The 18,448-nt window shown below is 43.5% G+C and overlaps 1 protein-coding gene across 1 annotated transcript; it reads right to left on the bottom strand.

Moving 5' to 3' along the window:
- Positions 1 to 17,150: 17,150 nt before the first annotated feature.
- LOC112748487 (uncharacterized) lies at positions 17,151 to 18,050 on the bottom strand. Its single transcript, XM_025796720.1, has one exon. It carries the CDS (start codon positions 18,048 to 18,050, stop codon positions 17,151 to 17,153), a length of 900 nt encoding a protein of 299 aa, XP_025652505.1.
- Between the last annotated feature and the right edge of the window lie 398 nt (positions 18,051 to 18,448).

Here is an 18,448-nt window from a genome sequence, read left to right on the forward strand (position 1 = left end):
AAAGACGAAGCTGTTCGACAAAAGGGCTAGGGCTTAGTGTGCGAAGGCTTCCATGGTTCGAAGAGGAGAAATTGAAGGACTGAGCTGCTTTTTTATACAACGACACCGTTTATTTGTTTGACTGAAGGTTGCCCTTGCTTTTGAATTGATCTCTCCTTTTTTTTTGATAAATTTAATAAGTAAAGTTTACAAATTTATAATTTTGGTTCAGTAGCTAGGAGCCTTTTGCACATGCTTAAGGTCCTTGGTTCAACTCCCATATGTAACATTTTTAAACATATATAATACATATTATGAAGGGTGCGGGTATGGCGGTTAGGGTTGAGACTCAACCCGCACCCTACCCGCTTCGTGCCCAACCCTACCCGCAGCGGATCAGGTTGGCAACCCTACCCGACCGAGTTGGGTCGAGTTGGGTACCTGCGGATAGGGTTTATGCTACCAGGCCTAAATACATAAATATACATGATAAGGGTGGCATGCGTCTATGGGATGTCTTTCGCACCCTTTCAGATAAATGGTACGTACCACATGTTCGATTGATTGATTAAGAAATATTGAATCAGTCACTTTTAATATTTTTCACAGGCTATGAAAAACAAAAAATAATGAAACAAATTAGAAATTATTTTATATATGAAAAAGAGATGGGTGATTTTATTTAACATTAGTGTTTGGGGTGTTTTGTAGGAATGTGAATGTTTCAGAAACACAGTTTTAACACGTTGAATGCATGTTACCTTTTTAGAAAAATTGATGCAGCTTTCGCAGAGATTCAAAACAGAAATACACAAAAATTCGCCACTTGTCGAGTCAAGCATCACCATGCATCCTGCATGTTGAAGGTGCAGGGATTCTATGCTTGTTTCCAACATTCCTTTCATAGAGATTAACCACCACGTTTCGAGCATGCATGCAACACGCACCCTGCGTGTTGTAGTAGCAGAGATTTTCAACCAGCGTCTCAGCCACATGTCGCTCTCCTGGACATCATGCATCCTACGTGTTGGCCGCTTGGCAAGGTGGTCTCCATGCACTCAACATCATACTTTGGAAAGGCCAACCAAGGGTTTGGTTGAAGGCTTTAAAAGGGAGATGGGGAAGGTTTTGCTGTTGTTTAGTCTTTATTTCATTCAAGTAGGGTTTGGTGAGAGGGTTTTGAAAGAAGGTGTTTGAAAGAAGGATTTTGATTGTTATTGAGAGAGAAGAAGGTGATATTTTTTGTGAGAGTGAGAGTGAGAGTAACTAGTGTGCTGCTTGAAAAAATGGTACGTAATTATACGTCTGCAGAAGATCACGTTGTTAATTATTTGGGACAGCCTAATTATGTAAGTTTAGTATTTTTGTTAATTTAGAGCTTTGTATTTAAATTGTATTCTTATTAGTGTAATTATTTGAATTAATATTATTATTAGCAGTTGTAATGAATTAACAAATTTAAATTTTTTTTATTGAAATTATTTAATAAGATAATTTTTTCAATTTTTTTACCGGATATTCTATTATGATATTACTATTAATCGGAAATAATACCATTTTAATTTATCAAGTAATATGTAAAATTAATAAATAATATAAATATTTTTTTGAATTTTTTTGTAATTATATTTTTATTTTCTGTTATAAAATTATTATTGTATTTTAAGTTGCATAAGTAGTTTTTATTTTCTTTTATGAAAGTGGAGTTAATTTTTAATTTAATATTTAATATTTAATATTTAATATATTATATTATAATTTTACTGTTTTTTGTTTTCAGTTGTCTTATATCAGATTAACAGAAATATTTTGTTCCATAAGCTTGATCCGCCAGAAACGTGACATCCGACGGTTGACTAGGCTTTATAAACAATGGAATTTTACCAAATATCTCTCTTATCTTAATTTTATTTTTCATCATGATCTGGCTATGTAGTACTAGAGAGTTGCATTTTTTATCATATCTATCATTTTTGTGAATTTGGTATTAAAAATAAGAATTTTGTATAGTACTAGTTTAACAATCTGAATTTTTGTAAAATTAAATAATAAGTTATCTATGATTTATTATATTTGTAGAATATTTTATTTTAAGAAAATTATTTTACTAAAAGTAATTAAATAAATAAGGAGATAAATTGATTTTAAATTAATTAAGATTCTGTTCGGTAGGTCGGCTACCGTACGGTTCGGGTCAGGACTCGGAGTGATGGAGGGGCTCGTCTGGTCTCTGCCGTCCGGTCCAAGAGGTGCGAGGTCCCGAGTACTTGGTGTGGTGAAGGGGGGTGCCACCTGCAAAAACACTCCGACGCTCTTGTCAGACAATGTGCAGGCGGAAAGTGGGGTGATGTGAAAAATGTGACGTACCTCGGGGGAAGAGCCAATCTTCCCCTTATATACATGTCAGCAGTGGGCTCCCCTGGAGGGTAGGCCCATATTCTCAAGGACGCTGTCCCATAGCTACGGGTGAGCCGTACAGGACGCGTGTCCGGGTCGGCTGGAGGGTGCGCAACCGGGCCGGGTGGAGCTTGGGTCGGGTTGACCCGCGAGAGTCCTGGGCCGGGCCGTAACAGTGCCCCCGACGCGCCAGTGAGGGTCGTGAGGGCGATCGGTGGCGCGTGATGTCCTTAATCGTGCGTTGTCGTTGAGTCGGCTGACCGTAAGAGAGGCGCGTCTCTCGTGCGCGTGTCCCTTGGTCTGCTGAGGTGTTCGTTCGCTGCCGAGAAGTTGAAAGTTTCGGACGAGTCGGTGGCCCGCCTAATCGAGCGGGAGATGACCTTGGAGGGCCAGCTGAACTCTGCTCAGGGTCGGGTGGCGGCCTTGGAGAAAGAGCGTGACGAAGCTGTCTCGTTGGCCGAGGTCGCTAGGTCGGAAGTTGAGGGGCTCAAAAAGAAGCTGAAGGCGACCAAGGATCAGGGAAAGAATGCAATTACTATGACTGAGGATGCCTTGAAGGCTCAAATGAAGATTGTGGCTCCCGACTTCGACACCTCTGCTATCGGGGTCTTCAAAATGATTCAAGATGGCAAGGTTGTAGATATGCCGAGGAAGTGATACCTTGTAACTTTGTGTATTTGTCGTTTGTTTGTTTTGAACAATTTGCTTGTCCGTTCCATGTTCTGACACTTTATAAGTTATGCTCATTTGGTTGCTTTATGATTTACGCTCGTTTCGTTGTCTGGTCGTGTTGCCGTTATTTTCTTTGTCTTGATCGTTGGATTATTTGTGTTACCGTGTTTCTGGGGAGGGCTTATTGCTTGTGCCCATCTTGTCGTTTTATGTAGGTAATGGTTCGGACCGGTTTGGTCGTGTTGTCGGCGAGTTAATTATGGTTGTGATCCGCCGGGCTCCCGGGGTGATCAGTCCCGGTGTGCCGTTATAGTGATCAATCGTGTGAAGCATGTATTGGGGAGCAATAGGTAGGAAAGAAAATTTTAACAAGTGAAAATTAATCGTCAGCTGGGCAAGTATTTGACAAAGTAAATAGACAAGGTAAATTAACATGTGAACAGGGCAAGTATCGACTATCTAGTTAGGCTCCCTGGTCGGCGAGCCGTTAAGTCATGAGTAGAACCTCTTTAGGTTGCCTGCGTTCCACGTTCTGGGTACTTCCTTGCCGTCGAGTCTCTCGAGCTTGTAGGCGCCTTTACCGAGCACCTCCCTTACCCTGTAGGGACCTTCCCAGTTTACCGCCAGCTTTCCTTCCCCAGGGGTCGGTGCGCCGATGTCGTTGCATCGCAGGACGAGGTCCCTTTCCTCGAAATCCCGTTTGAGGACTTTAGCGTTGTAACGCAGGGCTATTCTTTGTTTCAGCGCCGTTTCTGACAGATGAGCCATCTCCCTTGTCTCCTCGATCAGGTCCTTTTCGACCGCTTCGCTCATGCCCGCGAGTAGTAGTCGGGGGCTCGGTTCGCCGATTTCGACGGGTATCACAGCATCTACCCCGTAGGTTAGGCGAAAGGGAGTTTCTCCCGTGGCGCTTTGCACGGTTGTTCGGTAGGACCATAGGACGGAAGCGAGTTCGTCAGCCCATGTTCCTTTCTTATTGTCTAGGCGCTTCTTTAGACCAGGGAGGATGACTTTGTTTGCAGCCTCCTCCTGCCCGTTTGTCTGGGGATGTTCTACCGAGGAGAACCTCTGCTTTATCCCTAGGCCAGAGAGGAACTCCATGAACTTTTTGTTCATGAACTGGGTCCCATTATCTGAGATGACGACCTCCGGGATACCGAAACGGGTTATCACCTGCCTCCACATGAACTTCCGGCAGTTGGAGGACGATATCGTAGCCAGCAGTTCAGCTTCCACCCATTTGGTGTAGTAGTCAATGGCGACAATGAGGTATTTGACTTGTCCTGGGCCGACCGGGAAAGGCCCTAGGAGGTCGACTCCCCATTGTGCGAAAGGTCGAGTAGCCGTCAGAGAGCTTAGCTCGGAGGCCGGTACCTTGTGGAAGTTGGCGTTTTGTTGACACTTTATGCACTTTTTGACAAATTCCTTCGAATCTTTCATCATTGTTGGCCAATAGTATCCTGCTCGGATGAGCTTTCTTGCTAGGGCTTTGCCCCCGATGTAGTGTCCGCAACACCCCTCATGGACTTCTCTAAGCACGTAGTCCGTCTGGTCGGGGTGCAAACACTTCAATAGGGGCTGGCTGAGTCCCTTTTTGAATAGTTGTCCCTGTATGATTGCGTATCTGGCCGCCTCCCTTCTCAAGGCTTTGGCTGTTTTCTCATCTTCAGGCAACTTGCCGAGTTCCAGGAAGTCGGTGATGGGGTCTAGCCATGAGGGGCTTGACTTCGTCAAATGGAGGGCGACCGTTGGTTCCTTCACTATTCCTTGGATAAGGGACCGGTTGCCCGACCCTGGCTTTGTGCTTGCCAGCTTAGACAGGAGGTCCGCCCGTGTGTTCCTTTCTCTTGGGACGTGTTGGACGATGACCTCCTGGAACTGACTCGTTATTTCTCTAACCTTTTCCAAGTATTTTTGCAGGAGGGGGTCCCGGGCTTGGTAGCTTCCGTTTACCTGCGAGGTGACAACTTGTGAGTCGCTGCATACTTCGACCTTTGTCGCTCCGACTTCCCGAACTAGTATTAATCCGCCCAAGAGAGCTTCATATTCCGCTTGGTTGTTCGACACTGGAAACTCGAACTTAGTCGATTGTTCATAGATGACCCCTGCTGGGCTTTCTAAGATGACCCCTGCTCCCCCGGCCGTTTGGTTGGAGGCCCCGTCAACGTGGAGCCTCCACCGTGTGCCCGTTTCCTCGAGAGGGTCCCCCGTCACCTCAACCAGAAAGTCTGCCATTGCCTGAGCTTTGATTGCATGTCGGGGTTCATACTGTAGGTCGTATTGGGAGAGCTCGATGGCCCAGGTCATCATCCTACCGGCCAAGTCAGGCTTTTGCAGTACTTGGCGAATCGCCTGATCCGTCCTCACGACTATACGATGGCTCTGGAAGTATTGTCTTAACCTTCGGGAGGAGACTAGGAGCGCCAGCGCCAGTTTTTCCAGCTTGTTGTATTTCAGTTCTGGTCCTTGGAGGACCTTGCTAGCGAAATAAACGGGTTGTTGGGTCTTCTCCTCTTCTCTAACGAGCACTGCGGCAAGTGCTTCTTCGGTTATTGATAAGTAGAGATAGAGCGGTTCTTCGGTGATGAGCGGATAATTTATACGCTTTTTGACATTGTTTTTAGTATGTTTTTAGTAGGATCTAGTTACTTTTAGGGATGTTTTTAATAGATTTTGTGTTAAATTCACATTTCTGGACTTTACTATGAGTTTGTGTGTTTTTCTGTAATTTCAGGTATTTTCTGGCTGAAATTGAGGGACTTGAGCAGAAATCAGATTCAGAGGTTGAAAAAGGACTACTGATGCTGTTGGATTCTGACCTCCCTGCACTCAAAGTGGATTTTCTGGAGCTACAGAACTCGAAATGGCGTGCTTCCAATTACGTTGGAAAGTAGACATCCAGGGCTTTTCAGCAATATATAATAGTCCATACTTTGGCCAAGAATAGACGACGTAAACTGGCGTTCAACGTCAGCCTTCTGCCCAAATCTGGCGTCCAGCGCCAGAAAAGGATCCATAACCAGAGTTGAACGCCCAAACTGGCACAGAAACTGGCGTTCAACTCCACAAATGGCCTCTGCACGTGCTACACTTAAGCTCAGCCCAAACACACACCAAGTGGGCCCCGAAAGTGGATTTATGCATCAATTACTTACTCATGTAAACCCTAGTGACTAGTTTATTATAAATAGGACCTATTACTATTGTATTAGGCATCTGGGGATTACCTTATGATCCTTTGATCACGTTTTGGGGGCTGGCCATTCGGCCATGCCTGGACCTTTCACTTATGTATTTTCAACGGTAGAGTTTCTACACTCCCTAGATTAAGGTGTGGAGCTCTGCTGTTCCTCAAAGATTAATGCAAAGTACTACTGTTTTCTATTCAATTCTTCTTATTTCGCTTCTAAGATATCCATTCGCACCCAAGAACGTGATGAAGGTGATGATTATGTGTGACGCTCATCACCATCTCCCCTATGAACGCATGCCTGACAAACACTTCTGTTCTACATGAAATAAGCTAGAATGAATATCTCTTAGATCTCCTAACAGGAATCTTCGTGGTGTAAGCTAGAATGATGGCGGCATTCAAGAGAATCCGGAAGGTCTAAACCTTGTCTGTGGTATTCTGAGTAGGATTCAATGATTGAATGACTGTGACGAGCTTCAAACTCGCGAGTGCTGGGCGTTAGTGACAGACGCAAAAGGAGGGTGAATCCTATTCCAGCATGATCGAGAACCGACAGATGAATAGCCGTGCCGTGACAGGGTGCGTGAGCATATTATTCACTGAGAGGAGGGGATGTAGCCACTGACAACGGTGATGCCCTTGCATACAGCCAGCCATGGAAAGGAGTAAGACTGATTGGATGAAGATAGCAGGAAAGCAGAGGTTCAGAGGAACGAAAAGCATCTCCATTCTCTCATCTGAAATTCCTACCAATGATTTACATAAGTGTCTCTATCCCTATTCTATTATTTAATTTCGAAAACACCATTATCACTTTATATCTGCCTGACTGAGATTTACAAGGTGACCATAGCTTGCTTCATACCAACAATCTCCGTGGGATTCGACCCTTACTCACGTAAGGTATTACTTGGACGACCCAGTGCACTTGCTGGTTAGTTGTATCGAAGTTGTGACAATTATGAATTAAGATCAGAGCACCAAGCTTTGGAGCCATTACCAGGGATTGTTCGAGCCTGGACATCACAATTTCGTGCACCAAGTTTTTGGCGTCGTTGCCGGGGATTGTTTGAGTTTGGACAACTGACGGTTCATCTTGTTGCTCAGATTAGGTAATTTTCTTTTTGTCTTGTTTTCAAAAAAATTTTTCAAAAATCTTTCAAAAACTCTTCCTTTGTTTTCGAAAAAAAAAAAAATTTTTTTTTAAATGTTTTCAAAAATAAATTATTCTATGGTTTCAGAATTTTTAAGAATGAATTCTAGCGTTTCATGAAGCATGTTGAAGCCTGGCTGGCTGTAAAGCCATGTCTCAATCCTTATACCCAAGAAAAGAGCTTCTTTATCTTTCTTAGCCAATTGGCTGTTGAATGTAAGGAATGTCAGGCGTGTCATGTCTGAGTTACATACTAAAGCTTGGCTGGCTATTAAGCCATGCCTGACCCTTTGATTGGAGCTTTAGAGCATAAGATTCCTGGAATTCATATTAAAAATTTTGGAATCCTTATTTTCTTTTTCAAAATTATTTTTCGAAAAACATAAAATAAAAATCCAAAAAAAAATTAGAAAATCATAAAAATCAAAAATATTTTTGTGTTTCTTGTTTGAGTCTTGAGTCATATCATAAGTTTGGTGTCACTTGCATATGCATCTTGCATTTTTTCGAAAATATCATGCATTCATAGTGTTCTTCATGATCTTCAAGTTGTTCTTGGTAAGTCTTCTTGTTTGATCTTGATGATTTTTTGTTTTGTGTCTTTTCATGTTTATCATATGCATTCTTGAATTCTTAGTGCGTAAGCATTAAAGAATTCTAAGTTTGGTGTCTTGCATGTTTTCTTTGCATTAAAAATTTTTCAAAATTGTGTCTTGATGTTCATCATGACATTCATAGTGTTCTTGGTGTTCATCTTGACATTCATAGCATTCTTGCATGCATTCATTGCTTTGATCTAAAAATTTCATGCATTGCATATTTTTCGTGTTTTTCATAAAAATTTCAAAAATCAAAAAAATATCTTTCCCTTTTTCTCTCATCAAATTCAAAAATTGAGTTGACTTTTTCAAAAATTTTTAAAATCAAATTGTTTCTCATGAGTCAAATTAAATTTTCAATTTGAAAATCTTATCTTTTTCTTTTTCAAAAATCAAATATTTTTCAAAAATTCTTAGTTATTTTCGAAAATTTCAAAAATATTTTTCAAAAATCTTTTTCTTATTTTTATACCAAATTTTCGAAAATAACATAATCAATTAATGTTTTGATTCAAAAATTTGAAGTTTGTTACTTGCTTGTTAAGAAAGATTCAAACTTTAAAGTTCTAGAATCATATCTTGTGATTTCTTGTGAATCAAGTCATTAATTGTGATTTTAAAAATCAAATCTTTTTTTTAAAACTAATTTCAATCATATCTTTTCAAAAATATCTTCTTATCTTATCTTTTTCAAAAATTTGATTTCAAAATATCTTCTCTAACCTCCTAACTTCCTATCTTTTCAAAATTTGTTTCAACTAACTAACTAACTTTTTGTTTGTTTCTTAACTTTTTCAAAACTACCTAACTAACTCTCTCTCTCTAATTTTCGAAAATATCTCCCCCTTTTTCAAAAATTTCTTTTTAATTAACTAATTATTTTTATTTCAAAAATTTTCGAAAAAAAAAAGAAAAAAAAATACTAACAATTTTCAAAAACCAATTTTCAAAAATCACTAACTCTTTTTCAAAATAATTTTCGAAAATTATTCCTCCCCCATCTCATTCTATTTATTCATTCATATTCTAACATCTCATCTCACATCTCTTCCATTCGTACAGTTGCATTTCTTCTTTTACATCACGTGCTTTGTCTCCCCATCTTTTCTTCCACTCACAAAGGGATCCCTATACTGTGGTATAAAGGATCTCTATTATTATTATTATTTTTCTGTCCATTCTTCCTTGTCATATGAGCAGGAGCAAGGATAAGAACATTCTTGTGGAAGCAGATCCAGAACCTGAAAGAACTCTGAAGAGAAAATTAAGAGAAGCTAAAATACAACAATCCAGAGATAACCTTTCAGAAATTTTCGAACAGGCAGAGGAGATGGCAGCCGAAAATAATAATAATGTAAGGAAGATGCTTGGTGACTTTACTGCACCTAATTCCAATTTACATGGAAGAAGCATCTCGATTCCTGCCATTGGAGCAAACAACTTTGAGCTGAAACCTCAATTAGTTTCTCTGATGCAGCAGAACTGCAAGTTTCATGGACTTCCATCTGAAGATCCTTTTCAGTTCTTAACTGAATTCTTGTAGATATGCGATACTGTTAAGACTAATGGAATAGATCCTGAAGTCTACAGGCTCATGCTTTTCCCTTTTGCTGTAAGAGACAGAGCTAGATTATGGTTGGATTCTCAACCTAAAGACAGCCTGAACTCTTGGGATAAGCTGGTCACGGCTTTCTTAGCCAAGTACTTTCCTCCTCAAAAGCTGAGCAAGCTTAGAGCTGATGTTCAAACCTTCAGGAAAAAAGAAGGTGAATCTCTCTATGAAGCTTGGGAAAGATACAAACAGTTGACCAAAAAGTGTCCTTCTGACATGCTTTCAGAATGGACCATCCTGGATATATTCTATGATGGTCTGTCTGAGTTATCTAAGATGTCATTGGATACTTCTGCAGGTGGATCCATTCACCTAAAGAAAACGCCTGCAGAAGCTCAAGAACTCATTGACATGGTTGCTAATAACCAGTTCATGTACACTTCTGAAAGGAATCCTGTGAGCAATGGGACGCCTATGAAGAAGGGAGTTCTTGAGGTTGATACTCTGAATGCCATATTGGCTCAGAATAAAATATTGACTCAGCAAGTCAATATGATCTCTCAGAGTCTGCATGGAATGCAAGCTGCATCCAACAGTACTCAAGAGGCTTCTTCTGAAGAAGAAGCTTATGATCCTGAGAACCCTGCAATAGCAGAGGTAAATTACTTAGGTGAACCTTATGGAAACACCTATAACTCAACATGGAGAAATCATCCAAATTTCTCATGGAAGGATCAAAAGCCTCAACAAGGCTTTAATAATGGTGGAAGAAACAGGTTTAGCAATAGCAAGCCTTTTCCATCATCCACTCAGCAACAGACAGAGAACTCGGAACAAAATGCTTCTAATTTAGCAAATCTAGTCTCTGATCTATCTAAGGCCACTGTAAGTTTCATGAATGAAACAAGGTCTTCCATTAGAAATCTGGAAGCACAAGTGGGCCAGCTGAGTAAAAGGATCACTGATATCCCTCCTAGTACTCTCCCAAGCAATACAGAAGAGAACCCAAAAGGAGAGTGCAAGGCCATTGACATAAGCGCCATGGCCGAACCTGTGAGGAGAGGAGAGGACGTGAATCCCAAGGAGGAAGACCTCCTGGGACGTCCAGTGATCAATAAGGAGCTTCCCTCTGGGGAACCAAAGAACTCTGAGGCTCATTTAGAGACCATAGAGATTCCATTGAACCTCCTTATGCCCTTCATGAGCTCTGATGAGTATTCCTCTTCTGAAGAGAATAAGGATGTCACTGAAGAGCAAACTGCCAAGTTTCTTGGTGCAATCATGAAGCTGAATGCCAAATTGTTTGGCATTGATGCTTGGGAAGTTGAACCTCCCTTGTTCATCAATGAACTAAGTGATCTGGATCAACTGACATTGCCTCAGAAGAGACAGGATCCTAGAAAGTTCATAATACCTTGTACCATAGGCACCATGATCTTTAAGGCTCTGTGTGACCTTGGTTCAGGAATAAACCTCATGCCCCTCTCTGTAATAGAGAAACTGGGAATCTATGGGGTGCAAGCTGCTAAAATCTCATTAGAGATGGCAGACAGCTCTAGAAAATAGGCTTATGGACAAGTAGAGGACGTGTTAGTAAATGTTGAAGGCCTTTACATCCCTGCTGATTTCATAGTCCTGGATACTGGAAAGGAAGAGGATGAATCCATCATCCTAGGAAGACCTTTCCTGGCCACAGCAAGAGCTGTGATTGATGTTGACAGAGGTGAAATATTCCTTCAATGGAATGAGAACTCCCTTGTGTTTAAAACTCAAGGATCTCCCTCTGCAACCATGGGGAGGAAGCAGAAAAAGCTTCTCTCCAAGCAGAGTCAACCAGAGCCCCCACAGTCAAACTCTAAGTTTGGTGTTGGGAGGCCACAACCAAACTCTAAGTTTGGTGTTGAACTCCCATATCCAAACTCTAAGTTTGGTGTTGGAGAGTCTCAACAAAGCTCTGCACATCTGTGAGGCTCCATGAGAGCCCACTGTCAAGCTATTGACATTAAAGAAGCGCTTGTTGGGAGGCAACCCAATGTTTATCTAATTCTTATTTTTATTGTTTTTCATGTTTTCTTAGGTTCATGATCATGTGGAGTCACAAAATAAACAAAAAATTCAAAAACGGAATCAAAAACAGCAGAAGAAAAATCACACCCTGGAGGAGCATCTGTCTGGCGTTCAAACGCCAGAACAGAGCATAGTTCTGGCGCTGAACGCCCAGAATGGGAGCATCCTGGCGCTGAACACCCAGAATAAGCATGGTTCTGGTGTTCAACGCCAGAAATGGCAGCAAATGGGCGTTGAACGCCCAAAATGGGCACCAACCTGGCGCTGAACGCCCAGAGTTGTGTGCAAGGGCATTTTGCATGCCTAAATTGGTGCAGGGATGTAAATGCCTTGACACCTCAAGATCTGTGGACCTCACAGGATCACCTCAGGATCTGTGGACCCCACAGGATCCCCACCTACCTCCACTTACTCTCTTCTCAATCATCCTCTATTCCCAATAAACACTCTTCCCTATTAACTCTTTACCACTCACATCCAAACACCCACTTTCCTTCAAAATTCAACATCTCTTTCCCACCCAATCCCACCCATATGGCCGAATACACATCTCCCTCCATCTCCTCCATATCTTCTTCTTATTCTTCTATTCTTTCTTCTTTTGCTCGAGGGCGAGCAACATTCTAAGTTTGGTGTGGTAAAAAGCATAGCTTTTTTGTTTTTTTCCATAACCATTGATGGCACCTAAGGCCAGAGAAGCCTCTAGAAAGAGGAAAGGGAAGACAAAAGCTTCCATCAAGGGTCTATAGCTCAGTGGTAGAACATTTGACTGCAAATCAAGAGATCCCTGAGATACCTCAGGGGATACATTTTCTTCCACACAATTATTGGAAGCAACTAAGGGTGGAACATCAAGAGCACTCCATCATCCTTCATGAAATCAGAGAAGATCTAAAAGCAATGAAGGAGGAGCAGCAAAGACAAGGAAGAGACATAGAAGAGCTCAAGGACATCACTAAGGTGGACTCATTCCTTGTTCTTACTTTCTCTGTTTTTCATTTTCTATGTTATGTGCTTATCTATGTTTGTGTCTTCATTACATGATCATTAGTAGTAGTAACTATGTCTTAAAGTTATAAATGTCCTATGAATCCATCACCTCTCTTAAAAAACAATATGTTTTAAATCAAAAGAACAAGAAGTACATGAGTTTTGAATTTATCCTTGAACTTAGTTTAATTATATTGATGTGGTGACAATGCTTCTTGTTTTCTGAATGTATGCTTGAACAGTGCATATGTCTTTTGAAGTTGTTGTTTAAGAATGTTAAATATGTTGGCTCTTGAAAGAATGATGACTAGGAGACATGTTATTCGATAATCTAAAAAATCATAAAAATGATTCTTGAAGCAAGAAAAAGCAGCAAAGAACAAAGCTTGCAGAAAAAAAAAAAGAAAAAAAAATAGGCGAAAAAAAAATAGAAAATAGAAAGAAAATGCAAGCAGAAAAAGCCAATAACCCTTAAAACCAAAAGGCAAGGGCAAATAAAAAGGATCCCAAGGCTTTGAGCATCAGTGGATAGGAGGGCCTAAAGGAATAAAATCCTGGTCTAAGCGGCTAAACCAAGCTGTCCCTAACCATGTGCTTGTGGCGTGTAGGTGTCAAGTGAAAACTTGAGACTGAGCGGTTAAAGTCAAGGTCCAAAGCAAAAAAAGAGTGTGCTTAAGAACCCTGGACACCTCTAATTGGGGACTTTAGCAAAGCTGAGTCACAATCTGAAAAGGTTCACCCAATTACGTGTCTGTGGCATTTATGTATCCGGTGGTAATACTGGAAAACAAAGTGCTTAGGGCCACGGCCAAGACTCATAAAGAAGCTGTGTTCAAGAATCACCATACTGAACTAGGAGAATCAATAACACTATTCGAAATCTGAAGTTCCTATAGATGCCAATCATTCTGAACCTCAATGGATAAAGTGAGATGCCAAAACTATTCAAGAGGCAAAAAGCTATAAGTCCCGCTCATATGATTGAAGCTCTGTTTCATTGATAGATTGGAATTTATAGTATATTCTCTTCTTTTTATCCTATTTGATTTTCAGTTGCTTGGGGACAAGCAACAATTTAAGTTTGGTGTTGTGATGAGCGGATAATTTATACGCTTTTTGACATTGTTTTTAGTATGTTTTTAGTAGGATCTAGTTACTTTTAGGGATGTTTTTAATAGATTTTGTGTTAAATTCACATTTCTGGACTTTACTATGAGTTTGTGTGTTTTTCTGTAATTTCAGGTATTTTCTGGCTGAAATTGAGGGACTTGAGCAGAAATCAGATTCAGAGGTTGAAAAAGGACTGCTGATGCTGTTGGATTCTGACCTCCCTGCACTCAAAGTGTATTTTCTGGAGCTACAGAACTCGAAATGGCGTTCTTCCAATTACGTTGGAAAGTAGACATCCAGGGCTTTCCCGCAATATATAATAGTCCATACTTTGGCCAAGAATAGACGACGTAAACTGGCGTTCAACGCCAGCCTTCTGCCCAAATCTGGCGTCCAGCGCCAGAAAAGGATCCAAAACCAGAGTTGAACGCCCAAACTGGCACAGAAACTGGCGTTCAACTCCACAAATGGCCTCTGCACGTGCTACACTTAAGCTCAGCCCAAACACACACCAAGTGGGCCCCGAAAGTGGATTTATGCATCAATTACTTACTCATGTAAACCCTAGTGACTAGTTTATTATAAATAGGACCTATTACTATTGTATTAGGCATCTGGGGATTACCTTATGATCCTTTGATCACGTTTTGGGGGCTGGCCATTCGGCCATGCCTGGACCTTTCACTTATGTATTTTCAACGGTAGAGTTTCTACACTCCCTAGATTAAGGTGTGGAGCTCTGCTGTTCCTCAAAGATTAATGCAAAGTACTACTGTTTTCTATTCAATTCTTCTTATTTCGCTTCTAAGATATCCATTCGCACCCAAGAACGTGATGAAGGTGATGATTATGTGTGACGCTCATCACCATCTCCCCTATGAACGCGTGCCTGACAAACACTTCTGTTCTACATGAAATAAGCTAGAATGAATATCTCTTAGATCTCCTAACAGGAATCTTCGTGGTGTAAGCTAGAATGATGGCGGCATTCAAGAGAATCCGGAAGGTCTAAACCTTGTCTGTGGTATTCTGAGTAGGATTCAATGATTGAATGACTGTGACGAGCTTTAAACTCGCGAGTGCTGGGCGTTAGTGACAGACGCAAAAGGAGGGTGAATCCTATTCCAGCATGATCGAGAACCGACAGATGAATAGCCGTGCCGTGACAGGGTGCGTGAGCATATTATTCACTGAGAGGAGGGGATGTAGCCACTGACAACGGTGATGCCCTTGCATACAGCCAGCCATGGAAAGGAGTAAGACTGATTGGATGAAGATAGCAGGAAAGCAGAGGTTCAGAGGAACGAAAAGCATCTCCATTCTCTCATCTGAAATTCCTACCAATGATTTACATAAGTGTCTCTATCCCTATTCTATTATTTAATTTCGAAAACACCATTATCACTTTATATCTGCCTGACTGAGATTTACAAGGTGACCATAGCTTGCTTCATACCAACAATCTCCGTGGGATTCGACCCTTACTCACGTAAGGTATTACTTGGACGACCCAGTGCACTTGCTGGTTAGTTGTATCGAAGTTGTGACAATTATGAATTAAGATCAGAGCACCAAGCTTTGGAGCCATTACCAGGGATTGTTCGAGCCTGGACATCACAATTTCGTGCACCATCCGGCCCTGGGTTTCCCGAGAACTGATGGTGCCGCTAGGATCTGCTTGAAGTGGTTGAATGCCTCTTCGCACGCTGGGGTCCATTCGAACGTCATTCCTTTTTTCATTAGATTGAAGAAAGGCAGGGCTTTTGTCGCTGACGCGCCGAGGAATCGTGACAAAGTCGTTATCCTCCCGGCAAGTCATTGGACGTCTTTGATACTACCCGGGCTCTTCATCTGGAGAACTGCCTGACATTTTTCAGGATTGGCTTCCACCCCTCTTTGAGTGATCATGAACCCCAGGAACTTTCCGATCTCCATGGCAAACGCGCACTTGAGCGGATTAAGCCTCATGCCGTGTTGCCGGAGGGACGAAAAAACGCCATCAAGGTCGCTAAGGAGGTCGTCGGGTCGTGTGGTCTTCGCGAGTATGTCATCCACGTAGACTTCTACTGTTTTGCCTATAAGTTCACTGAATATCTTATTCATCAGCCTTTGGTACGTGGCCCCGGCGTTTTTCAAACCAAAAGGCATTACCCTGTAACAATAGATTCCCCCTGGCGTTATGAACGCCGTTTTTTCCTCGTCGGGTCGGTGCATCGGTATCTGATTGTATCCTGAGTAGGCATCCATGAAGCTCAGATATCGGTACCCTGCCGCTGCGTCGACGAGTTCGTCAATGTTAGGTAGGGGGTAGCAATCCTTGGGACACGCCTTGTTGAGGTCAGAGTAGTCTACGCACATTCTCCATCTCCCATTGTGCTTCTTAACCAGGACCACGTTCGACAACCAGGTCGAGTAGTCTAGTTCTCGGATGAATCCTGCTTCTAGGAGGCTGGCCGTTTGCCTGGCTACCTCTTCTGCCCTTTCTTGCAACATTTTCCTCCTCCTCTGGGCCACCGGCTTGGTTCCCGCCTTGACGGCCAGACGGTGCGATATGAGCTGGGGATCTATCCCGGGCATATCGGCAGGCGTCCAGGCAAAGAGGTCGGCATTAGCCCTGATCATTTCCATTAAAGGCTCCTTTATTTCATGGGGGAAGTTCCTGTTTATGAACGTGAATTTATCGTCCCCCTCGCCGACTCTGAACTTTTCCAAGTCTCCTTCTGGCTCTGGTCTAGGTTTGTCGTCTATCCTGGCGTCCAGGTCAGCAAGGAAGACCCCAGATGCTTCTTTGGATTTTTTCCTGAGAGAAAGGCTGGCGTGGTCGCAAGCGACCGCCGTTTCCAGGTCGCCTTTGATGGATCCTACGGATCCGTCATCAGTGACAAACTTCATCACCAGCAGCTTTGTGCTAATGGCGGCCCCCAGGTCGTTGATGGTTTTTCTCCCCAGGATGATGTTATAAGTCGTGGAGTCTCGTAATATTACGAAGTCCGCCATGATTGTTCGTCGCTTTTGCCCCTGTCCCACAGAGGTCGTGAGTGAGATGATTCCATCCGGCTTGATGAAGTGGTCCCCCAACCCTACCACACCGTGCTGGTGGGTCGTCAGGTCGGTGTCCCTTAGTCCCAGGGCGTCGAAAACGTTTCGAAACATGATGTTTGAGTCTGCCCCCGTATCTACCAGGATTCGTTTGACGAGGCCCGTTCCGACCCTGGCCGTGATGACCATGGGCGGACTTTCCGGTGCCTCGTCAAACCATTGATCCTCTGGGCCGAAGGAGATGGGTGGGATACCTCGGAAACTTCTACCTGCGGAGGTGGAGACCGCTAGGACCTTGGCGTCTTTTTTCTGTGCTGACTTTGACCTTGGGGCGGTATTCCTGGCCGTTACCACGTTTACCACCGTAAGCCCGTGGTCGTCACCCTCTGGTTCCTGCCGTCACCTCGTTGGCCGGGATCTATCTTCGCTATCGTGGTCCCGGTTACGTCTCCTTGGTTCCCGTATAAGGTGGGAGAAGTTGGCGAGTTTCCCATCCCTGATGGCTTGCTCCAGGGCGTCTTTTAGGTCGATGCAGTCTTGGGTCTTGTGTCTGTAACCCTTGTGGTACTCGCAGTAGAGGTTCTTGTTTCCTCCCGTCCTGTCCTTCAGAGGTCGGGGCTTTGACAGTATCCCCTTTTCCGCTATCTGTTGGTAGACTTCGGTGATTGGTGCTGTGAGGGGGGTATAATTGGTGAACTTTCCAACTCGGGGGAATGGTTTGGGTGTTTTACTCGGACTGCCGTCCCTGGCGTGTTCCTTTGGTCTTTCTCTGCCTTCATAGTGCCGGGCTTGGTTGTAGGCGGGCTGCCGCTTATTGGCAGCCACGACCCGGCTGACTTCTTCGTCATTGATGTATTCTTTGGCCACGCATTGGATTTCTTGCATTGTCCAAACGGGCTTTGTGGTAAGGTGTTTCCTGAAGTCCTCATTCGAGAGCCCGTTTGTCAAGCATAGACTTGCCACCGAGTCCATTAGACCGTCAATTTCCAGGCACTCGTCATTGAAACGGTCCAGGTATTTCCTGGTCGGCTCTCCGGGTCTCTGTGTCACCCCTAGCAGATTGATTGGGTGTTTGGCTTTGACAATCCTGGTCGTGAATTGAGCCAAGAAGGCATGGCTGATGTCGGAGAATTGAGTCACCGAGCCCTGCGGGAGGTTGTTGAACCACCGTATCGCCGGGCCCGCCAAGGTAACTGGGAAGGCGCGACATCTGACCTCGTCTCCTACCCCTTCCAGGTTCATTCTGGCCTCAAAGGCCGTCAAGTGTTCCAGGGGATCTTGTGTTCCATCATACTTCATGTCCGTTGGCTTGTCGAAGTGTTTCGGCAGCCGGACCTCGAGTACGGACGGTGGAAAGGGGTCGCTCCTATTATCACTGGTCCCCGGGTAGTTCTCCCCGGCTCGTCATTCTCCCGACGGGCGTCCTCTTCGCCTCTGTTCGACGCACGCCGTCTCTCGTGTCGGGCGTAAATGATGGGGTCCCGACTTCTTCTTCTGGCTCGTCCCCGTCCCCCCGTGCTCTCCGACTCGTATTGGGGGCTGGGCGAGCGCCTCGAGCGGCTCCTTGAACGGGAGCGGGTGGGGCTCCGCTCTGGGGTGCGTTGGTCGCGTTCTCTCTCGGCTAGCCGGCGCTCTAAGTCTTGCATCCTATGGCGCAACTCTTGCATTATCCTGGCGTGGTTGTCGCCAGTGCCTCC

Source organism: Arachis hypogaea, chromosome 15, assembly GCF_003086295.3.
Source record: "Arachis hypogaea cultivar Tifrunner chromosome 15, arahy.Tifrunner.gnm2.J5K5, whole genome shotgun sequence".
Taxonomy (NCBI): Eukaryota; Viridiplantae; Streptophyta; class Magnoliopsida; order Fabales; family Fabaceae; genus Arachis; species Arachis hypogaea.